This window comes from Acromyrmex echinatior, chromosome 1 (genome assembly GCF_024713525.1).
Source record: "Acromyrmex echinatior isolate Ae372 chromosome 1, ASM2471352v2, whole genome shotgun sequence".
NCBI lineage: Eukaryota > Metazoa > Arthropoda > Insecta > Hymenoptera > Formicidae > Acromyrmex > Acromyrmex echinatior.
Genome location: NC_141852.1, coordinates 8,907,830 through 8,931,955, shown reverse-complemented (window position 1 = coordinate 8,931,955; position 24,126 = coordinate 8,907,830). Strand labels below are relative to the sequence as shown.

At 33.5% G+C, this 24,126-nt stretch overlaps 1 protein-coding gene and 1 non-coding gene across 4 annotated transcripts in view; both read right to left on the bottom strand.

Moving 5' to 3' along the window:
- Positions 1 to 24,126, bottom strand: part of LOC105146609 (cytospin-A) — a 50,971-nt gene that overhangs the window by 10,533 nt on the left and 16,312 nt on the right. For all 3 annotated transcript variants that reach the window (XM_011056987.2, XM_011056985.2, XM_087404561.1), the window contains 2 exons: positions 17,777 to 17,932; positions 865 to 1,192 (listed from right to left, as the gene is read on the bottom strand). In XM_011056987.2, coding sequence (XP_011055289.1) covers positions 865 to 1,192; positions 17,777 to 17,932 — 484 coding nt within the window. The remainder of the gene's footprint in view (positions 1 to 864; positions 1,193 to 17,776; positions 17,933 to 24,126) is intronic.
- On the bottom strand, positions 23,350 to 23,421 carry TRNAC-GCA (transfer RNA cysteine (anticodon GCA)). The gene has a single exon. It is a non-coding gene; the product is annotated as a tRNA-Cys (tRNA).

Sequence of the window (24,126 nt, the reverse complement as noted above, 5' to 3'; positions counted from 1 at the left end):
AAAATGATGTTTGAAAAATAATGATCAGTTTTAATTTTAATAAAATGATATAAACACATCGAAAGGAATAGTTAAAAAGAGAATCAAGATAACATAAAATATATATCAAAAATATATTTCGTAAAATCTAAAATATAAAAATCGTGCGATTGAACCTTTCCGAATAGTTGCTAATTTAATTTAACCCAATACAAAAATCCAATAAAACATTCTTTTTTTTAAATAAATTGATGTTATTTAGATATTTGGATATTGAGACAAAAAAAACCGTAATACTATGTAAATAATAGATATACAAATTTAGATGTAGTAAAGCTTCTCAAAGAAATCCCAAATTATCAGATACGACTTTTATGAATGATCGTCACGCAACTTGCAGATATTATAGGAAAAAAAGAAAACTTTTATGGAAAACTTTTTGCTGAAGTATCTAAAAATTTAGTTAGATACAGATTTGAAAATAATTTTGTTGAACTATCAAAATAATTATATAGGACTGTTTCAAACTAGTTGCTAGAATTCAAAACTTTTTGCAACATTGTACATCTTGAGTTTACATAATTTTTTGTAAGTTGTTTTCATCTTGAATTTGTGTGATGAATCATCCATTAAAATTTTTTAGAGTACCTAGTATTAATACTATGAATCTATGCGTTATCTTGCATAACGCATAATGCATAAGAAAATGAACTAATCAAGGTCCTTCATTTCCTTACTTTTCGATAAAAGACTTTCTCTTGTTTATTAATTTTTTAATGTTTTATGCATTATATTATGCATTATGCAAAGATCTGCGTTCTGGCTATAACAGTCGCTCCCAAATAATTAGAAATTATTTGTCGATTCGATTTCTCGGATGCTTACCTTGAGAGTAGCCAACTCGACACGCAGTTCACGCAGCTTCTGACCATCAGAAACCGCGTCACGCAGATTCGCTTCGAGACGGGCGCGATCCTTACGCAGGGCCTCGACCTCGCGCTCCAACTCCTGCATCTTGGAGACCTTGGTAGGGCCCTTTGTTGTTGTTGCCTTGGGTCTGGCCGGCTCCTTGCCCAGAGAGCCGGCCCAGCTGTTTCCAGTTGGTGAAACGTCGCTCTTTGCCTCCAACGAGGAGGCGCTCGGCGCCTGGCACAGCGACGCCGATTGCTGCTGTTGCTGTTGCTGCGCCGATTGCTGCTGGCTGGGCTGTCCTCTGCGAAACAGCGATTTTAACCTCATCATGGTCACTCGACTGATCACCGCGTAATTCAAATAATCTTGTTTCTCGTAGCACGAGAAAAACACTCCGGGGAGAGTTCGAGAGAGGAGAGGAAAGCGCGAAACGGGATGACCTTCTTTTACGAGCAGAGTTTGTCGACGAGAAATCTTACGATCTGGAACGACCCTCGTCAACGAACAATGACATCGTCGACCGTTCTCCTTAACGTTTAAATTTTAAGCGTTTCCAGAATTCGGACGAAGAGGAAAATCGCGAGTCGGCACGATTATCATCCTGTTGTCTTTCTCCTTCGATTACGACGGAACGTATGTAATTCGTCCCTAGGTCATGGATACGAGTTCCTGGCGATTATCGCGAGCGCGGAGGCGTTCGATAGACAATCCTGTCTCCTGATTAGATTCCCTGGAAGGACGCGATGTGTCGGCGTGCGATGAGACGACTAAACGCACGTACAGGGATGTCAATTCCTTTTAAAAAATATTTCTTAAATCAATATACAGTTTTCCGATGTCACATTTACGTAAAAAGACAGAAGATTTAGATCACTTCCACAACGAAATTCTTTCGAATTTAAAATGCACTCCGACAGCCTACTTAGAACTCTTACTGTTAATCTATATAGGGATTATTTAATTATATATTTTTTAATATATACTTATACGCGATGACATAAATAAAAACAGAAGATTTAAATTAGCACTTCCGCAACGAGATCTCTTCGAATGCACTTCGATAATCCACAGAACTCTTATTATCGATCAATATAGAAATCATTTAATCTATATCTATCCGTATTAATTCATGCGAAAAATATAAAATCTAGGTTATCACTTCCGCAATGAGATTCCTTCGGATTCAGAATGCACTCCGATAGTCTATTTAAAAACTTTTATTGTCGATCCACGTAGAGATCACTTAATCCACACGATTAGTGTTACTTTGAGGACAATTGCAAAATCGGAGTACTTCAGTCTCGAAACTATTTGACGCTCAAAAGCGATCCATTATCAATTAAAAAAAAAAATAATTTATACTTCTACAATTAGTCTCTCTAAAGAGCAATTCTGAAATTCAAGAGTTCCTCAACCACGTATAAAGTCCCGAATTTCAACACGTTTGAGAGCATGGAATTATCAACTGATCAAACACACTCAGTCATTTCCGCGAAAGTTATCAAATCTGCGACCGAATCCACGAACAATCGAACTGCGTCAATTCTTACAAGCGCAGGTAGAAAAACTTTTATTCTCGCTAAAGAACAGTTTCCAGGCTACTCGATCTACGCGTCAAGCATCAGAGCACATTAATCAGATTCCCAAGTCCATCGCGCGACATCGGTCCCATCTCGGAACGCATCCAGGTGCGTCTTCCAATGCGTTGAGCCTCCAGCGCGTTTCGTCGCACAAGAACCGTCGCTTCGAGCAGCATCTTCGCGTTTCAGGCCGCGGTGACTGTTAGTCCCCCCAGGACCCCCAGGAGCCGGCTTTCTCTCGTTATCCTTCCGTTTCAGGACGCGTCGATGGCGACGGCAACGTTACACGATACGGACAAGCGATCGCCGCATCGTGTGGCGCGTACTCGTCGAGGAATTCCGATATTCGTGCGTGAAGCGAGAGGCCTCGAGCCACTTTCTTCCTCGATCTGCCGAAGAATCCTTGCAGCTTCCTCCTCCTCTTCTCCTTTGAGGTCTTCCCCTGTCGTCAGGAGGAACGAGACGATCCCGATAACCGACGACGTTGCGTGGCGACCACTTGTTGCTCTTGGATTCGGCCAACGACCGCCGAGATGTTTCGCTGTGCACGCCGCGGAAGGACGGCCGAGTGTCCTTGCGATGACGCGGACCTCTCAAGGATCCCCAAGGACGACGCTCGTACGAGTTGAGGACGGTCGACGAGATGGTTCCTCGAGAACGATTGGAATTGAACGAAACGAGGGGAGTCGTCGTTTTTTCTTTTAAAAATATATTCTTAGATAATATTTTTGATGCAATTAATTGTATTAATAATTTTCGGTTATCACGACGATGTTCCGAACGACGCTTGAAGAATTTCTCGATAAGAATTCAATTTAATCGGTTGTGGAGCACCAGCGACGACGCATACCGCACGACGGTGCATCGAGTACTGAATACACGAGCCGACAATCGTCCCCTCCCGTATAATTCTATCCCGTCCCGCTTCTCTCCTTTCCACTCTCAAGTTGTGAGTTGCGACCAAGGCTTTTCTTAGGCGGCCGCCTCGCCGGACTATACGAAGGGCCAACGAGTTGTGCCAGCAGCCAGAGGTCGTACTTGGACCGCCGCATTCGTCGGCCATTGAGGAATTCTTCTCGTCGCGAATTCCCTCGTGATCTGCGCGTCGCCTTTTAAAGAGCGCAATTGCGGACCACTTGCGGAATAGGCTTGTCCAGATCGAGAGATTATAGACGCACGTGGGATGCGTGAAATTCAAATGTAATAACACTGGATAGTGTCACAAATTAAGCTACACGTGGCTATAACGTAAATCTTTGATGTCCATTTCTATCTCAATGTAGATTAACTCGGTTTAACTTACCTTTTTATCTTTTTTTTTGTTTTACGAAAACGGATTTTGTCGAAGTATCTAAAAATTTGTTAGCTAGATCTAAAAATAATTTTGTTGAACTATCAAACTAATTATGTAGGACTCAAACTGGTTACTGGAATGTCAAAATTTTTGCAACATTACTCGTCCTGTTTAAGTTTCCTACATATTTTGATGGTCCAACAAAATTCTTTTCAGATCTTATTTACCTAAATTTGTAGATATCAAAGTATTGTTCTTTCCGCGATAAGCAAAAATAGATAAAGAAATTAAACTGAGATTAAAGTTACTCTACATTAATAGAAATGAACGTGAAACAAACACAGAACAATTTTGCTGAACTTTAAAAATTTAACTAGACACAGATCTGAATTAATTTTATTAGACTATCAAAATAATCATATGCAGAACGTTCAAGTGGGTTGTTAGAATGTCAAAAACTTTTTGCAGCATTGCTCGTCATGCTTGAGTTTCTTTTATAATTATTTTCATGGTCCAGCAACATTATATTCAGATCTGTATCTATTTAAGTTTTTATACATATTTCAGCAAAGTCGTTTTTTCTGTATATACTAGTTTGCATATTTTTACATTTAACGATAAAGTTTCGTATAGAATATACAGACTAAATTTTTGGCGAATAGATCTTTCCTGAATACCAAACAATTTCTTGCATCATTTATCGCATCGAATTCTCTCATCACCAATTATATCTTTAATTTATTATTTACATTATCGAGTTAAACAATTATCTCTTTGTCAGACAAATTCTTTTTTCTTCAGAATATTTTCAGTCGATTAACTTTTTACAGTTTTTGGAAAATTCAATGCCTCATATTGACTTGTTAACTCTTAATCAGTCTGAAAATTTTTTTAAATCTTCAGACTATGTTTCATGATTTACATACTATTGTACACAAAAAACAGCAGATATAAGCAGCAAGTAAATCGGCCAATCACAATAAAGAACGTAAGGCAATAACGTAAGCAGTAACAAATCCGAAATATTGATTTAATTGTTTATTTCGCTTACGTCCTGCTGCTTAAGATTTTGTGTGCCATATCTTTAACGAGACCGACGTCTTAAGTAAATGCATTTGCAAAATGTCAATTAACGGATTCGTTAAACTAATCGCCAACACCTTGTGAGTTGTGTGCGCACATAACATGAAGAAAGGGTTAGAGGTAAGAGCTGATTGTAGCAATCGCGGATTAGCAATCTCCGAGTGGCTGCTATACACGGTCGATTGCCCTTTGACGCGCTTCGATCACTTGGAATCGCGTCGATTTTCGATCAAAGAAGAAGGAGAGTGGGAGAGATAATTGTCCGGGTAGGCTGGGACGAGAGGGATAGCCGTCGAACTCTTGGGAACGGGTACGCGCCTCGTCGTCGTCGAGGATGGCACGATATCGGGGAAGAAAAGGGAAGGGAAGAGAGAAACGGAGGAGCTGCTTAAGGAGGCCACACGGAATCCGCAGACGTCTCACCGGTCGACCAGTTTTCTCATACGGTCGACATATGGTATGTACCCGGTGACCGAAAGGTCTTCTTGCCTTCGCAATGCGAGACGTGAGGTAGATAAATCTTTTCTTGTCATTCTACAGCTACATTCCTCATTATTTGCAGATTAAATCAAGGTTGTGATAAATCCTCATTTTAAAATTTCATAACTGTTCTCTGATTTACAGACAAAATTTCATATTATTTTCCCTGACTTTCAATAATGACATTTTTTTACATATCCGTCTTGATTTGGAAACCGTTAAATATTTTGTTAAGAGTTTAATTTAACACAGCAATGTAAATTATTATTCTGCTACTGACATTGCTTGCATTTTTAATTGTTAAGTTGATGATGATTCCAAAATATAATAATACAAAACAGCTATTGCGTAGGTGTGATGTACATATATTGAACTTCTTTAAAGCCAGATAAATTAAAAATCAAGAATTTTAATTTTCTAAGAAATTTTGTAAAATTCCCTGACTTTTTTAAATTTTCCTGATCGTTCCTTGTCAATTCCCTGATTTTTTTATTTCCAGTTTTGTATTCTATAGATGCAGGCATCTCAATTTAATCAATCTGTTTTCCAAACCTAGCAGCAAAATAAAAATCTAATTTACATGTGTTTTATGTACTTGTATTATGTACGTAGGCAATGTAGTTTCGCTTCGATGAGTACTCATAACTGTATCTAGACGAGGAGAACAAAGAAATTTTTATTGGAGCTCGCCGAGGGAGTATATTATAAGATGGAATGGCATGCTTGAAACATCAAACCTAACTGTTTACCGCTTGCTAGATGGTCGAATGACAGGCACATACATATTGCTATCAGCCGTGTTTAGTTATTATCGATGCGTCAGTCGTAAAAGTATTTATGATATCGTTTAAGACATGACTAATATATTGGTTCTACACTTCTCGAAATTTATCAGAACAATTCATAAGTATAAGAAATCAGAATAAGACAAAGTTAGCTTTAGACACGCAACTGAAACGTGAATCTGTTTATGTCTATTATAATTCCAACTTCTAGATTGTACTAAACGTAATTAGGAGAACGTATAGAAAACGTTAAATTTTTACAAAATTCACTAATGCCGGAATATAAAAGAATTATGATGATTTCTGAGAATCTCCATTTTTTTATTTTACAAATTTATTTCAAAGAAATTATTTTTTATTTAACAAATTTATTTTTTTGAAATAATTTTCAATTCTATTCTTTTTTGTCAAACTGCGTCGAGTTTTTAATATCAAGCTACTTTTAATTTTACAAATTTATTTCAAAGAAATTATTTTAACATTCTTTATAAATTTGTAAAACGGAAAATTTAATATTAAAAGCTTGACGCAGTTCGACAAAGAAGAATAGAATTGAAAGGAAGACGTCACATATGTGGTAAAATCATTCGTCCGCGATATGGGGCTCCATATCCTACAGGGGCACATGGATGGGCCCTATGTTGAGGGCCCAGCATAGTGTTGTATTTGCACGTGCACCGAATCTCTGCCCGGGGCAAACCGGTATGCGTTTTTCCGGCCGACGGAAATACGACACTCCTCGACGATGGTCCCCCGAGTTCTCTCGTCAGCGGGTATATGAGCTGCTACAATAGTCATAAGTAAAAATGTGCTCGGAGTTGCAGTATAAGCCAGATTTCCCCGCACAATACGTTTCGACGATGCGAAATCTTAGATTTCACTCTCCGCAAAAATATCTCGCACGAAGAACAAGAAAAAAGTAAGAATACTCACAAGTACACTGAGAAAAAAAGATTACTTGACTAAATTAATTTAGCTTGTTTAGGAGAGAATTACCGAGTGTGTATTGATCGCCTAAATCGTACCTTATCAATATTAGTATTTAATATATAATAAATAACATTCGATAACAAAAATATGAAATAATGCTAATTATACAATTAAATAATGGCTTTTAGAGTAAATCAATAGAATTTTCAATGTTGCTGAGTTTTCATGTTGCTAACATATATAAAACAAGATGCAACCTATATTAAATTTTTTTATTAAATATTTGCCTATATTATTGATTATTTCTCGTTTACATATTTTTATTTAAAAGAGCATGTAAGCCAACTACTGAAGATGATCTAATAAGATGGTCGAAACGTTTAGATCTTAGTATATTGTGTTATGAATAAACAATATTAAATATTCGCGATAAAAACTAGCGTTGGCTTACATGCTCTTTTAAATAAAAATATGAAATATGAGAAATAATCAATAATATAGGCAAATATTTAATAGAAAAATTTAATATAAGTTACATCTTGTTTTATGTGTTAGCAACATTTGAAAAAGTACATCTGATATTAATTTTTGATCAATTTAGCTGATAATAATATAATCATACAATTATGAATTTTTGTATTTTCATACTAGAAGGCTAGAAGATTTATTGTATAATATTATATTTTACATATATTGCATATATATATTTTATTGCATATATATATATATATATATGCAATTATTATGAAAATTAAATCGATACTTTTATAAAATCAAGTTTCATAAATCCATAACAAGAGAAGATTAATAATTGATAATAATAGAACTAATAATTGATGTAAATACAAATGTCAATTACAAAAATAAATTGAAACCAATTTTACTTCGACGTTCTTGTCTTTTCATTAGTGTTATTTTATAAATAATAATTATTACATACTTGATTCGTTTTATAAATTAGTATAGGTCTTGTCTTTTCATTATTAATTCTTTGATAAATTATTAAAATTAAATATTAGTTAATTATTATATTAATTAATGATTTCTTTTATTTTAATTTTATATTTTTAATTAATTTCATTCATAAATTCAATTCAAAGGAGATACGATTTAAAAGACTTATAAATATGATTTAGGCGACCGATTGCCTACATTATTTTTTTCACAGAGAGAGAGAGAGAATGTTACAAAAAGATTTAAAATAAATAAATTTATTGTTGATGAAAAGAGAGAATTAAATATGCAATATTTTAAAACAATATGGTGACATATTTACGTACACTTTTAATATATATTTTATATTATTAATTACGTCATAACATATATTTTATATTATTAATGGATCGATTATCGATCCCAATACAAGTAATCAAGCAAACGAAAAGTAAACAGCAACGGTTGCTATTTGTGCGAATCGACGCGGTGTTGATTTTCGTGCACGTGGCGAGGCGATGAGTCCTCGCGATGGTAACGTCCAGAAGACGAAGTGATCGAGACGGACGTGAAGCTCTGCAGTCTGATCGTGCGATCACTGAGATAACGCGAAACAGAGACGGCACTGTGCCCTCGTGTGGCATCCACAGACCGTTCGATGAGATTCCGTTACGATGAATACCGATAGAAATTTTCGCCCGTTAGAATGAAGCATATTACACTCGATCATTAGAGACAGAATATAAATTTTCACCTATTTATCTCTAAACATAAATATAACTGCAAGATTTATGTATACGACTTGTTTATAGAGCGTGTACATTGAATTAACATGATGCGAAAAACCACCCAAGAATGAAGACTTCCGACATTCAAAAATTAATATTAAAGATAAAGTGGGCGCTAGAAGTTGACATAGAGATTGGTACATATTTTTTTGTAGTATATTTAAGTATATTTAAGTATTTTAGTATATTTATAACAATGGTATTCGAACGGTTTAGCTTTAGTTTGAGCCTTTAATATTAATTCATGACATGAATAACTTGAATAATGATTTTTTTGTGTATATCGTAACCTTCGTCTAATGTTATTTAAAATAAAAGATTTACCGAAAATACATGATACAAGATGTTAAGTTTAATATAAAAATTAACATCTCGTATCATATATTTTCGATAAATCTTTTTATCGGTAAATCTTTTTACTATTTTTCGATAAATCAATTAAATTTGTAAGATTGAAAAAAATAGACGAAAATAACAGATTAGCCTTATTGAGAGGTGTGAAAGTTAAATTTACTAGACGATAAATTTAAACGGGATAAATTTATTGGATAACGCGATGTTGCGCTTTCTAGAAATGTTAGGCGGATATCAACGAATTTATAGTTAGAATCATGTCAAAAAAATGTTTTCGCGTCTCGGAATTTACGGACCTGTTTATAAATCATTATTCATTTAGCTATTAATATTTCAATATCGTATCACGATGACGCGTAAGCAATTATTAGCGCGCATACCGAAGTCGAAGACTGTGATACGATTTAAATTTCATGCAGAGCGTGCATGATACGTGTCGACGTCGAATTCGATGAGCATTGCCTCATGAAAATTATACATTGCAATCGCAGTTTGAGATAAAAGTGTTTGTCGTGTCGTAAGTTACGTGGCCTCACCTGAGAGCAAACACATTTGCATATATAAAATCCATCGCTAAAGCGCGATTTAGATTCAGCATGAATCTTTGATTCTCGACTAATATATAATAATTTAACTTAACGCATTTAATTTTTTACGAAAAATAAATCATGATAAATTTACATTTCAAGTTCGAAATTTATTCTTTCCTTGTGGAAAAAATAAAATCGTATTTAAGAGGATCCTAAAGTCTGTTTTACCGATTCAATAAGATTTACAACTATTTACGTATCATTACGTACTATTACAACAATATCGTACGCACACATATATACAAATTTTCTAAATAATTAATTTTTTATATCAGATATCTAAGTTTAATTCTAAAAATTCAATATTGTTTGTTCATGTAATCCCTAATCCAAAAGATTGTTTTATACGTATAAAGTATAAAACTTGTATATAAAACAAATATTGTCGACGTCAGAAACTGATAACAAAATTATAATTTTCCAACTCTTTTCGTTTTTGGCATAAAGTCAATCAATTTGGATTATATTATCGTTTATACTTTAATTGTGGAAAAAGATTTTTAAATCGATAAATACCTATATAAAAGCAATTCAAAAATACTTTGAAAAATAATCGATAAAACGATTTTAAGACCTCCTTAACATTGGAGTTGTAAAAAAATGTATTCAGTTATGTATCACGGCGTTTTGTGATATCTCGTATCTGTATTGTTTCTTATTTCAATTACGTGATTGATTTATCACTCCAGTAAACTTTTATTTAGAAGCTACAAAGTTATTATGATTATTACAGCATTGTGTTATTTCGACCAAGAAAAAAGATCAGGAATGAAATTCTGTTCCATTTTCAAGCATACATAATTGGAGGTCGCACGCGAAAGAAAAAGAAACGATTGCGTTTTGCCGAACGGCCTCGCTCATATGTACCTTTATCTCACTTGAACGAGACATAAGTAGATATCCTTATCGCAAGGTGTAGGGTACAAGTCGGCTATTCGAGAAAAGTATCGACCGCTGATGTCATTCTGTTCATAAAGGTGTTTCTGGTCAGAGAGAGATAAGTGCCTTTGAATCGCGCATTAATTTATGCAATTGTCATAATTATGAGAGAGAAAGCGACAGCGAGGTACACGTGCTATAGACGATGAACGCGAAAATAGATGCTCAAGGATGAGAAAAAAAAACTGCCTGGGAACAAAGGAGACAAAATCTCTTGAGAAACACGCGCGAGAAATCGGAAATATAAGAGCTCGAGTGAATACGAGAGTGAGAAAGAAAAAGAGAGAGAAGGAGAAATAGCGTCATTTATTGCTCTGTAAACGTTCTTCGGCAAACAAATATTATAACAGCTGTATATCACATCATGTACACGTGCACGTCATGAAAAATCGTGCACGAAAATATGTACGGTTCCTCGAGCTCTATTATTATTTCCCACTCTGATTTTTATCAGAGAAATTCCTTTTGTGTGATTCGAAGAAATTAAAAGAAATCCATATATTTAAAAAAAATATTTCTTTATATTTATTATATATTTCTAATATTTTTGTTTATTTGTATATACGTTGGGTTAGTTTGACTTTGACTTCCTCCATCATCACAACTTACGTGAGTACTTCTGAATTAAGAGTTATGGAATAGAAGCTAAAGACGTTTTAGAAGATAACCGTCTTTAGCTTCTATTCTATAATTCTTAATCTAAAAGTACTCACGTATATACAAATAAACAAAAATATTAGAAATATATAATAAACATAAAGAAATATTTTTTTAAATATATGGATTTCTTTTAATTTCTAATAATGGAAAAATATCTTTTTATGCATGAAAAGAACGGTTTTAAAATATCTAACAATTTAGCCAGATATAATCAATAAAAATAATTTTTAACTGGATGTTTAAATTTTGATAACACTATAAAAACTTTTAACATTCTAACAACCTATTTGAGCGTTCTATATAATTGTTTTGGTGGTCCAACAAAAATTATTTTCAAATTTGTATCTATATAACTAAACTTTTAAATACCTCAATAAAATCATTTTTTTAATGTTTAAAATATATCTGAGTTTATAATGACTTATAGATTAAAATAAAAAATTTTGTTCACACATAAAATAAATAAATTAAAATATGACTAAACAAATTGGCGCTTCTATGCCTCTACGCGTCTAAAAGTTAAGCATTATAGGTTAACAACAACGTTAATATTGTTATATCATTACGCAACCGTTACTATACATAATATCTGCATAGTATTGTATAATATAATAGTACCGACGCTATCATTAAGAATAAGAGAATAGAGGTATAGGAGTTCACGATGATCGACGAAGCGAGGCCTGCCTGTTGATGGTGACACGCGGATGGAAGCGTGACGACAAGGTCCGGGTAGCATTTCTTTCGAGAGTAAACGACGAGACGAACACTCGACGTGCTCGTCTCATCGTTTTCTTTCTCTGTCTCGAACGCAAAAGAAGTCAATTGGCCTTTGCCCTTCTTCGGAGACCCTTTCGAGAGCCGCTCGTTTCCTCCGCGCGACGGAGACGACCGCTTAATCGCTCGGCTCGCACAGTGGCCGTTCTGTCGAGTCCTATCCGCCTCGCGACTAACTCGAGGGACAGCATTTAAACGCTCGATACATCACGACCATGCTTATTCGCTCTTACGACGTCGTTAAATCGGATACAGACGCCATTGAGACCGCAGGATGTCGTCGAACTTTGGAATAGACCTTTGTATAAAATCGTTCCTTATGCTATGATTATACTGTCTCTTTCTCATCATTCTCAGATTTTTCACACTTGATTATACTCGAACTATCGGATTTCTTCTACCTTCAGTAATGTTTGGAATTAATTCTCTTTATACAAGGTAAAATTAAAATACTTCGTTATGATTTAACTCCAATGCTCGATGATCGATTAAGTTTTTCAATATTAAATTAGTGAAGAGACAAAACAATTAAAAAATGTATAAATGTATAGCTGTTGATTTTAAAATTAAATTTGAAGACATCTTATGTCGAAGGATTTAAAATAACAATAGTAGTTTAATTTTAAATGTTCCTTAATATTTTCTCAACTACATATATCAGCTTGCAAATATAACGTTGCAAAATAATTACAAGTTACAGATACCAAAAGAAATTCAAAATTAATTGTTATTCCATCGTTACTTTAAATGTTTCAACATAAATTTAGACATTTCCAAAATCAACTTTAAAATCATCTTTCGCTTTCTCACGTAATCTTAGAGTATACTTTTGACGAAGTAAATACAGTCGGCATTTGAACTATTATAATAATCCGGACGTCGCAAATGGTGATCGCAACGTGTTACGTTGAAAAGTGAATTTCTGCTCGGCGCTCTCGGAACCGCTTTTGCGAGAAAAATCCAGTTACCCGCGGCTCTCTTACAAGTTCATTCGCAGCGTGCGCGTGTCTTGAGAGAGAAGTCTCTCGCGGTTTTCCGCGAGACCGGCGAGAACGGCGCAAATTGCGGCGGACGCACCGGCGCGCGTCGCGCCGCCCATTGACTTTTGATTCACTGGGTATGTGGGTCGGAGTGTCGAGCGCCGCTCTCATTGCCAGAGTGGGTCGTCGGTAGCGATGGGCCTGAGACCCACGCGTACACGGACATCAGCGCTCAAGCATTGGCGACTATCAAGAGATACAAGAAGTCTGTTATAGCGACAATTTATGCAGCGTACACTATGTCAGATTTCCGATACTAAATTTATGTACGATAGATACATACATTACGTATGATAGATACGTAGAATGAAGTCAAAGAACTCTGAAGGCTAAAAATAAATGCGATATGTTCATTCATTGGAAAAGTCTGATTACATTAATTGAAATTCTGATAGATTGAATCATAAAGAGACGTATAGTTAAAGCAAGAAATAAAAGATTCTATACTAGAAAAAGGATCTGGTTGTATTGATTGGAATTCTGGTTGGAAATGGACAAATCAGGATTTTCTGGTTGATCCTAATATACTTTATTCTAATTGAGATAACTAAAATTCGGATTGATACGATCATAGTCTTCTGGTTCGTTCATTTTCAACCAGAAATTTTTCTCAGTGTACAGAATATGAATCATAGAAATGAAAATGCAAATCAAAGCCGACACTAGACGATCAAAACCATCTAATTATTTAAAATGTGTAATAAAAGAATTCTAATGTACGCATCATGAACACCTAATGTCGCTTCTCATTAGTATTTTCATTTCTATAACGTATAATTAAATCTATCAAACATTCTAATTGGAATAACCAGAAATTCAATTATGATAATCAGAATTATAATTGGTATGATCAAATACGTTCATACTTTTTTAGTTAACCAGAACATTTTTTTTCAATATCTCAATTTCCACGGTTGCGAATTGAATAAATGACCTCATGACACGAATTTAAGGTCTTCGTATTCAGAAGAATATGAAGACGCAAATCAGCTCCATTCTGTGAGCGTAGTGCATTGCTGAGCTTCAGCTGTCGCTTTGCCTCTCGCGAGCTCATAAATAACTTTCAAGGGCCTGTCAACAACGCTTCGTATTGAACTTAAATCCAGAGACAGACGGGTCTTATTCACTTTTTGTTGGAATTTGTAAAGTTGAAAAAAATCTGTACTTGAAAATGTTTATGTGCTTAAAAAACTCTAAAGAAACCTTAGCCACTTTAGAGACTCTATAGATAATAGAATTTAGCTACAAGTGATTTTGTCAAAATCCTAGAGACAGGTATATAATTTCTATATATACACTATTAAAAATAAAAAATAAAAAATATTAATTTCAACTTAAAGATATATAATGGACTTTCTAAGATGCAAAAATGTTAAAATTAACATTTTTTTTTATAGAAAAATGTTTTTCAAGTTTCCTTCAATAGCTATTTTCTTTACTAAAATTAAGATGTGTGATTTAGGAAAAAAAGATCTGCAAGTAGAAAATGCTGATGTCAAACATGACGTAGTTTCGATATCGGGATATTATTGTAGCCTCGAGGTTTAAACTGGTTTAAACCATGCAGGACGGCTGTCCGCCTCCTTTTATCGGTGAACGATATTTCGAAAGATTCGCGAAATCCAGCCACCGAGGAGCGGGAAATGAGAGAAAGTGAGCGCAAATGCGAATCACGCGAGACGCGAATGCGTCTCGTAGCATGCTAAGAAAATCCGTCACTAATATAACAATGTGCAAAAAATAATAATTTTCGATCCCAAAAAGTCGGTTATATTTTTATAAATTTTTAATTTGTTGCAGAAGGCTCGATTTAATAATTCTATTTTAATATTTTTCCATCCAAAATAATTAGAAAAATTATATTATGCAAAAAAGTTATATAACTTTATTTTAAAAAACGACGAAAATCTTTAATTAACCTCAAAAAATCGATTTTTTTCTATAGAAAACTCTATGGAATTTACTAGAGAAAAGTTTTCTATTACAAGATAGACGTCTAATATGATAGTGGCGTTTCCGCTAAAATGATAAACGCTATCTATTGGTTCCACTATGAATTTATTGAACTTGGATTGATAACTATTTAATAGAAAATTCATTATTAGATCATGCCTGTAGTCGCTGTAAAAAAAGATTTTAGAATTTGGACATTTTCAAGTTTCATTGAGCCTTTAAACCTTGTTTATTATTTAATAAATACATATTTGGCAATAAATTCTTCATGTAGTAGATAGAGTAATGTCGAACTATTAGAAAAATACAGGATATGTTGAATTGTTTAATTATAGAAGTTAGATTTGATAATCGTAAAACAATAAAGTGTGAAAATCGTAATATGAGATACTCATTATTTCTATGAAGTAATCCATCTATGTTATAGTGAAAATCGTTACTAAAGAGTAAATGTTATTGTACAATAATAAAAAGGACAACCGGAATGAACGTCGAGTGCCTATTTCTGCAATGTTTGATTTCAACTACTTGAAGACGAGTTCTGAATATAATCTATCGCTATGCTCATTTCACGCATGCTGGCTGTGTTTACATTTTAGAAACATGAAATAAGGTTTTTTAATTGCAATAGTGATATATTTTGCGTTTTCTCGGGCATCTTATATTAGGAGCACAATTTTTTGACTTTGCGATTTGCTCACTTTTTACATTTCTTTAATTTTCAAAAAAAAAAATGGAATTTGAATTAAATTTTATACAACGTTATCTTAAAGCTTATTAAATTCCTTTCAAAATGACCTATTATTTTTTTAAATTTTGCCTATAAACTTCTAGCATTTATCCAAAATGAAATCGGTATCTCATAATAGAAGCTTTTCCTCTAATAATAAAATATAAAAAAGATATCGTTCTGTTGAATAGCTTTCTTATAGATTTCGAACTTTCATCTATCTATTCATTGACGATGAACGAATATGCGGTTTTCTCTTCTTCATCTTATAGAGATCTCACTACACTCGTAAATGTCACAAGATTAAATAAATGCATCGAGAATACATTATTACGTGCCAGCACGTATATTTTATTACATCGTCGATAATTATCGTTGAAACTCGTTCCAGCAAGTCTGATGATTTATTTATTTCTATAAAGGTAAGTCTGGGTACGTTTGGGTTCACCGAACTCGCGTTATAAATCGCTAATGAAAAATTGACATGCAACTGGCCGAGTATATTTTCGGCGAAAGATCGATCTGTCGATTTCGCGCAAAAATGCGATGCCAATTAAACGCTTTTACCGTCGCGCGTCGATCAATCACTTTTTTCATACAACTTTACGTTACGTATGATATATGTAAACTATTGTAAACGATAAGTGTCAACGTAGGATTAAAAAAAGATAGAACTTTTATAGCAAATTCTCAATTGACCGCCAAGTGCTGTGGCGTTCACCTCGGAATAAAAATTGACAGACACGGAAATAGTTTTAATACTGCACCAGATAAATATGTCGAGGTCATCCGGAGAATGCGCCGTAGCATAAAGCAAGGAGTGTTAAGTAGATGTTAAAAAATGTAACGTGTCATATCATTAAAATTCAAGGAAAAAATGATAAAACGCAAAGAACATTGAAATTGTGTTAAAAATCTTAGAACGTGTACACTGAAAGTGTATGGTTAATTGGCACTGTCTCCAACATATATTTATCTTGTCTATTTTGCTGCATGTGTTGATTATAGTCTACAAGTTTTTGACAGTTTTTAAATTTAAATATTATAAAGTATGTATTGCACAAAGTTTGGCAAATATTATTATCTAGTGCAACCGTATAGTCAGTTTTCAAACAGATAAAGATAAATGAATGTTGGTGACATTTTTGTTGCTCAGATTGATTATGATACTTTTATATCGCTCCTTTACTCAAAAAACTACATAACTAAAAAAATGTGCTTCTCAAAAGTTATTATCATGAAATAAATAAATATTATCTTATCTCTCAATTTCTTTCTCAAAAGTGATCTAACATAACTTCGTAAAAGTTGTCAAAATATTTAAAAAAATAGAGTGATTTTTAAAGGTTGATTTTTAAGACAAAATAAAAATGAACAAAATTATATTTAATATTAAGAATATATTTTTTTACCGATATTATTTGATTAATGAAAATTTTCTTAAACGCGTTAAACAAGTTTTTTCTTTCTTGAAAAACTTAATATTTTAACTTGTATCTTGTTAACTTTTGAAGTAAACGATATGTATGCTTAGAATAAGATTGTAGGAAAACAGAAATAACCGACGATCGCACGAGTATCATGTTTTCGCGAGAATTCACCTGTTACATAAAACGGCCAACACTACATTACGTCGACTATCAAGATCGGACATTCGTCCCGGCGATCTGGCGAGCTCGGCGACGATCTCTCGATGAACCGAATAGAATCGGGAGATACCCGGAGATAATACCCGTAGAGATATATATCCTTAATTCTTGTACAGCGTGTGGCATCGAGAAATCGTGGGGAAAGGAGTCGTCGGGTCATCGAACTCCGTTCGCGAGAACTAGCGACGAACGAGCGCATCTCGCGCGCGGCGTCTTTTTCTCGTCTCCCCCTCCCCCCTCCCTCTCTTTTTCTTTCCTGGTTTTTTTTACAACAGACGAGCGCACATGCGAGATCGCGGGAAACATGCTTGAGGACTCACTTTAGCTGCTGGTCCCCCGGCTTCATCGTCTTGCCTCCTTGGACGACTCTTCTCACCGGTCTCCGAGTGCTGAAGAGCGACGCGACCGGGTCCCTTTTCCGCACCGCGCTCGACACTGCTCTGGATGCTGGTGCCGCAGGCTCAGTCGGCTTTGCCCTGAAATTCGCATTAATTGCTTGTGGATTAAACTGAGGATTGATATTTTTTTCATTAAGTAACAGACGCGTTGACCCCGGCGCGGTTAATTGGTCAAATCGCCGATTAATTTTTCTTTTCGCAGAGACAGTGATGAAGATGGACATTATCTTCGAGGCGTCGCATTGTATTGATATTAATTCCTTAAAAATTCATACACATTCATATACAATATGTACACGAAGATCGATGTGTTTAAAAATATTTTTAATGTTACAAAGTAAAGAGAGGGAAATACTTTACAGATATTATTATTTTGAATTATATTTTCATCGCATCGTGTGTTTCTCAATACTCTGTTAACCCTCCTCTTTAATTAGAAACAATAAAAGAAAATTGAGCTATTAGGAGATGAGTAAACGATGCGAATTAATCAATTAACAAAACAATGTATTTAATAATTATATACAAGAATATTTCAACTCACATTCATTGTTTTCAACAGACATAGAATAAAAAAAGAAAAGATGAGATTATTTCTGTAGTATTTTTTAATATCAATTTATTATTTAATAACATTTTTTTAGACTGCGTGCGATATGAGCAAATTTCAGAAGTAGATTACAGTATCTTGACCATGACGATTGTGTGCCACGGGTGATTAATGTAAGAATATGTAATCGTAATATCTTGTATGAAATATATTTTATTAGAGAAATATTTCTTCTTCAAACCGTGAAACAAATAAAAACTTCAACTCACCTCAACGTCACAGTATGTATAGATAAAAATCGGTGTGATAAAATCAATTGTAGTCAAAAGAACAATCAGCAGAATAAAATTGTAAAAATGAAAAATGATCAAAAGTCAAATCATTAAAAAGTAATAAATTAGAGAAGAAATTATGAAAACCATCAACACGGATGAAAGTCAGTACTTAAAATGAATAAATATTTAAAAGAGAAAAACATTATAGGTCAGATAAAATGCTAATTTTACGTGTTTGTTTATAGACTATTCAAAACATGCGATTTAAGCGTTCGGTGTCAATTTGTAAATTCAAATTATTCTTTTATGTTTTAATATTCAAAATCTCTGACATTAAGCGTTTGTCGAAGTTTAATTTACAATTAGTCATAATTTTTATATTATTCGGATCAATTTCGTAATCAAATATATTTTATGATCGATAATAATTATCGGAATTAGTAGATGTATTCCTATTAATGTGACTTTGGAAATTCTAGTTTTTAACAGTTTATCAGTCTATCTGACATAAAATGCATTACAACTTTTGCAGGAGGTTTTATAAATCACTTTCTTGTGCGAATGATTTGGGAATAAATCCTTGTGAATTTTAATGAGACTGCGAAATTTATTCATGTTAACAGAAGAAAGTTTAAATCTTTAATTATATTTCTAAATGGATTAAAGATAGTTGATATATAAAAAAGAAAAGTAAAAAAAGTAAAAGAAAAAGAAAAGTAAATGATGTTAGGATTGTCTCAAATACGAATTGTTATTCTATTTTTTATTAACTAGAATTTTTAATCATTTTTATTGTATCTAGAATGAAACTGAGTGGGTAATCTTTATCAAAAAAGACGTTAACAATAAATGATAGAGTTTTATAAACGAAACTTTCGATGAGAAAGAAAAAAGCTCTGATAGTCAATATCATTATCGTCTTTTTTTTAGAAGAGTAAACATTGCGACATGAAATTAAGATATCTTTCCGAAAAAATAGGTTTGTAATATCAATTAAAATCTCCTCTTTAATAAACAAAAATAACTTTCAACCACAAATGACGGATCATGATTGAAAATTGCATCACTTTTATGCCAGCAGGAATATATTTAATTTAAAGATTACGTACTAGATATATAGTCTATCTATGTGAATATATATTCTATGTTCCCGCCAACAATTTCCCGATCGTGTCGATTTCACGCACGATCATTTATTCTCGCCCACAACGCCGAAGAGTGCGCGACGCAGAGACAATCGACGTGCAGTCCGCAATTTTGTTGCACAATAAAAAATCAGAGGCGGTGAACGATCGTCCGCCCGCGCGCGATAATGATCGTTCTAACGCGAACGCAGGAAAGCTGCAAACACTTCTCTCTCTCTTCTTTTCTCTCTTTCTCCCGCCTCTCTTATTCTCGCTGCGCAAAGAATCGATAGAATTACTTACATAATACCGCATATTAACGCAATACGATACAGAGAAGTGCGTGTAAGAGATACAGGTGATTAACGAGGAGGATTGCGTAACGTTTATGCGTGCGTTAACAATCCCCCCCCCCCCTCGTTCTCCCTGCAGGAACAATCAGGAAAGATGGGGGCGGTCGGTTTCGTACACCAACGCTAATTACGTTATCACGCGTTACAGCGAAGCCATAATCGAGAGAATAACGTCAGAAAAACTTACTAATGAGATGACACGACGGAGATTTTAAGCTAATAAGCCACTTAATTTCTTAGAATTTTTCTATCTATCTAGGCTGACTTATTGATAATAGATAGAGGAACGTTCGCAGAAAAAAATAAAATAAAATTTAGTTACGTAATATAAATAAAAATATAAGAAAAAAATAAAGACAGATTAAAATAAAAATAAGAATAAATTGGAATAAAGACATATTTGTACAATCTTTTATCAATCAAATGTGTTTCGTCACACATTTCCGAATAGTACATGTTGGTTACATACAGTATATATGTTTCTGATAAATAGTTAAAAAACATTAGATACGTTTAAGATTACATATATAAAATTAGTTACGTGACAACTTAATACTGAAGAGGATCCAAAACGCGGAAAAAACGAATATTTATTTTATTTTATGTGTGAACTGAAAATATTATAATAAAATTATTGTGCGCAATTAAAACTAGCGTCGACCCTCAGAGGTTTTTCAACTATTATTGAAATATATAAAAAATTAACCAACCAACATTAACCAATATATTTCCTGAATTTTTATAAATAAAAAATAAATACACAGTTATACACACTGAATAATCAAGATCCTAAAAATTAATAGCCAGCTAGCTATGCTAATTTCAACGCTGAATGTGCGCTTCTCCAAGTGTTGTCATCGAGGACCTGAGACAAAATCGCGCATTTGAAAAGGACGAAGGGAAGGCTCGAGACACCCGAGAACTCGATTCGACGAGTTTAGCGTATCGACGGGTTTCAGCAGTGTGTATCAGCTACTTGATGAAGTCAGTTCGATCGCAACCGCTGGTCAATGCCCTCTCATCGGATCCGCTTGCTGCGAACGAACGAACGAACGAATGAACGATCAATCGTCCGATCATTCGATCAACAGACCCGGCGAAACGGATTGATTTCTTTCTAAGCAGCTTACCACACCTGGTTAACAACGCTCACCCGGCATTACGTAAATTATGAGCGATTTGTCGTGCCACTGATAAAATCAAACACGGGCAAGTCGTTATACGTATCTCGTGTCGACACGAGAAGCCTGACAAGTCTTCTCTCAAGGAAAAAGAGATCGATATACAAAAACAAGATTAAGGCTCGTTTTTCTACTAATGTAGATTAATTTTAATTTTAATCTTAATTCACAACTTTCTTTTCATTTTTTTTTTCTAGTTCTGTAGAACAGGGAAGAACAGTTTTGCTAAAGTATCTCAAAATTTAATTAGATCTGAAAATAACTTTGAACCATTAAAATGATTATGTATATTCTCTAAATTCTTTGGAAATCTCACTGAAGATTAAAAATTGAGCCACTCTTTTTCAAGACTGACTCAATTTTTGATCTTTAAGAGTGAGATTTCACTCTTCAAAGTGAGATACACGTTCTAAAAATTTTAGAGAGTAAACTGCACTTAAATTGATTGCAAGTATATCAAAATTTTTTGCAGCATTAATCATGTTTGAATTTTCTACATAATTATTACTTTGATATTTAACAAAAATTATTTTTAAATCTATATCTATCTGTAGACATTTCTACAAAATTGTTCTTTCTAGGTAAAAATTAATAAAAAAAGAAATGTAAACTATAAATCGAGATTAAAGTTAATTTATATTGATATATTGAAAAAATATCTGCTTGGATTAATTGAAATTCTAATTGAAAATAGATAAATCAAAATTTTCTAATTAAATCTATTCGAATTCTAGTTGAGAACCGGAATTCTGATTAATACAGTCGAAATTTTTTGGTTTCCAATCAAACATTTTTCTCAATGTAGAAAACGAGCATAAAAAGTTTTTAATAAATGATATAAGAAATGACACATTAATTCAATGAATCATTGAAATAACAATGATATCGTGTACTGATTATTAATTATTACATGAGAAGCTAAGCTGCCTTTGCATAAAAACTAACGTTCCAATGGATTATTCCACACAACTTCTGATGTACCAGGGACAACTCGAGCATTTTTTAAACGTGTACGTCGCAGTTATCAAACGTTATGTAAACTGAAAGAAAACGAGACTGAGTCATCATGCGGCTGCATTAAAAAAAGGTTAAACACTCGTTTTTCCATTTTTGCGTGACAAAACGTCACAGATAAAAAAGCGAGTTTTCTAGAGGACGATCATCGCTGAACCGGCTCGCGATAATAATACCGGTCCACAGCACGTGCGTCAGCTACCCGATTATCTCTGTTACGTGGCGTTCGCTCGTCCAACGAGAATTGGATTCTATACGATAAAATGCAATGTGAATTTACGGGAGCGTCTGGTAATTTTATCTGCAAGAGCACTATCTCACGTTAATCATAGCCGAGAGAGATTGCGACACCTTGCGCGTTTCTATCTATTATTAATCCTGGAAAGTTACACGGGTAACATCTACCACAAGAGAACTATACATATATAAGTTTCACAGAGATTAATTTGTTGCGTACTCCAGCGAGAATACTCCGGATGCGAAAATTTCAGCAGCTTATTACGAAAATTAATAGTAAACGGAAATTAATAGTAGAATCACTTAAAGATAAAGATCTCATTATGGCAACGAGAGAAAATCTTTAATATTTTAATTATTAAAAGTAAAAAGAAATTCAATCTAGAAAAATAAATTAATGTTTAATAAGATTTCTCTTTTTTCAAAATAGTTCAATAACTTTTTTTTTTAATAAATGATAATAATGTGCACGTGGATAAATGAAGATGATAATTATAAGCTATGGAAAGACTGATTTTGCTAAGATATTTATAAATTTAAGTAGATATAGATCTGAAAATAATTTGCTGGATCTTCAGAATAATTATCTAGAAGACTTGAACATAATGATAATGCTACAAAAAATTTTGATGTTCTAATAATCAATTTGAGTGTCCTCATAATTATTTTGATGGTACAACAAAATTATTTTCAGATTTAAATTCAGATTTAAATTCTTAAATGCTTAAAAAAAATAAACTACATACAAAAAAATAAACTAAAGGGGACACCCGGGTTTGAACCGGGGACCTCTCGATCTGCAGTCGAATGCTCTACCACTGAGCTATATCCCCGACAACTTATCGATCTTTAAATTACGTCTTTCTAATTTAAATAAATATATAGAATATATATCCTACTTTAATGAATTTGTACCGCTCATTTGTTACGATACAACTAAAAAAAAAAAAAACAAAGTTGTCAAGGAAATAACTTTAAACGTTTTAAATGATCAAATTTCGTAATATTAATTTGAAAAAGTAATTTTGTTAAATAACTAATTATAGAAGAATAATAATGTATATACTTTTTTTATGTTTTCGTTCTATTTCTGTAAATAACTCCAAAATGACAATTTCGTAATTATGTCGTTGTAAGAAATGAGCGATATAATAAAATTGTTAGTTAAATAAGTAAAACAAAAATGTGTGTGTTCAACAAAAGTATATGTATTATATAACAAAAGAAACAAATTTTACTAATTATTGTTTTCAATGTTAACATATTTTCTACTTATTTTATAACATTTTATGCTTTGTAAAATAACATTTCAGAATTTAGACACTGATAAAACAGTTCTTGTTTTATTTCAGTTTAAAATGTCTAAATAAAATACTTCGTGACACAGTTTGGTAGATGCAATTTTCTGATGCATTAAACGGTAAAATCGACCGAGTGAGATTTGGACGCTAAATGATTTCTCAAATCGCGATAAAGAATTCTCAGAAGTAAAGACGGGAAGCCGTCTGTAACGGCAGGTGAATAACGGACTTCCTGGA